At 39.6% G+C, this 1,577-nt stretch overlaps 1 protein-coding gene across 1 annotated transcript in view; it reads left to right on the top strand.

Moving 5' to 3' along the window:
* LOC134006299 (butyrophilin-like protein 10) overlaps positions 1-1,196 on the top strand; it is a 12,656-nt gene extending 11,460 nt beyond the window's left edge. Inside the window, exon 4 of the mRNA XM_062445385.1 lies at positions 769-1,196. Within this exon, the coding sequence (XP_062301369.1) occupies positions 769-1,196 (428 nt within the window). The remainder of the gene's footprint in view (positions 1-768) is intronic.
* Positions 1,197-1,577: the final 381 nt, after the last annotated feature.

Below are 1,577 nucleotides of genomic sequence, written 5' to 3'. Positions count from 1 at the left end.
ATAGGTGTGTGTCTGTGTGTCTCTGTCTGTGTGTGTGTGTGTTTGCGTGTGTGTGTGTGTCTCTGTGTGTGTGTGTGTGTGCGCGCGTGCGTGTTAGTGTGTGTGTGTGTGTCTCTGTGTGCCTGTGTGTGTGTGTGTGTCTCTGTGTGTGTGTCTCTGTGTGTGTGTGTGTGTGTGTGTGTGTGTGTGTGTGTGTGTGTGTGTGTATGAGAGGGTCATTTTGGATGCGACCATATTTTTCATTGGTCTGCTGTGCTTCATTACATTGTATTCTAAAAAAGGTAAAATACAGTATAATCTAATATCTGATGAAAAAATTGTGAAGCCCTGGCTATAAAATGACAGCAGGATTGTATGAAAGGGTCATTTTTTAGTAGGGGGGGGGGTCAGAAAATGTAGTTATAATGGGTTTCAATGGGGACATTTTTGTCCCTAAGGAGCTGAGAGGAAATATTCTATCTACTATTATAGACCTATTATAAGTGAATTATTAAAATAAAAAATATATATATTAAAAAGAATGTCCTTGGAGAATTTGATGCCATAAGCATGAACACTGCCCAAATGATCAAGAAAATAAAGTAGTAAAAGCCAAAAATGTCCTTAAGGGTTAATTATATTATCTTTTCAGACGATTGATAGTTTTGATTTTTGTGTACGTCTGTAAATTCTAACTTTAAACTTAACTTTAAATGGTTTCCTCTTTCTACATTCACACAGAGACAAAGAAGCAACAAAAAGATGAAACTAAAAAGCAGCTTTTAGCAGAGGACAAGAAAGAGGAGGAAACGGCCAAACTTGATGAAAAGTTCCAGAAGAACGAAGAAGAGCAGACAGACTTGGAGGAGATTGTTAATACAGTGAATGAACAGAGGAAAGAACTGGAGAAGCAGAGAGATCAATTCAAACTCGATCAGGATGAGACAGATAAAAAATATGATGAAATTGAGAAGAAGCTTCAGTCAGTGGAGAAAGTAACAGAAAGTGACAGAGTGCACAGATTCTTTGACCTGAAAGAAATCATATTGGACGCCAAAAAGAGTCTGCGTCAGAGAAATGTTGATAGTGGGAAACTGGTAGAGAGCACGACTGTTCTGATGAAAACAACTGGGGAAATGATTAATAAAATGGAAGACAGGAAGAAGGTAGTAGAGAACTACATAGAGAAAATCAGAAAGCAGCAGCAGGAGATATAGAGAGACAGAGAGACAGACAGACAGACAGACAGACAGACAGACAGACAGACAGACAGACAGACAGACAGACAGACAGACAGACAGAGAGAGAGAGACAGACAGAGAGAGAGAGACAGACAGAGAGAGAGAGACAGAGACAGAGACAGAGACAGATAGACAGACAGACAGACAGACAGACAGACAGACAGACAGACAGACAGACAGACAGACAGACAGACAGACAGACAGACAGGGAACTTAATAAGTAGTGAACACAACACTGACACATCAGCTTTTAAGTTATGTTGAATGTGTTAGCAAACAGTTGTTGACAGGAGTCATGTTTCTGTCCAATATTCACTCTCTTTTATCTTTGTTTTTACTCTCTACCAACTCCTGAGG

The sequence above is a fragment of the Scomber scombrus genome, chromosome 23, assembly GCF_963691925.1.
Source record: "Scomber scombrus chromosome 23, fScoSco1.1, whole genome shotgun sequence".
NCBI lineage: Eukaryota > Metazoa > Chordata > Actinopteri > Scombriformes > Scombridae > Scomber > Scomber scombrus.
The sequence above is the reverse complement of the archived record's forward strand: the minus strand, read 5'-3'. Positions and strand labels throughout refer to the sequence as shown.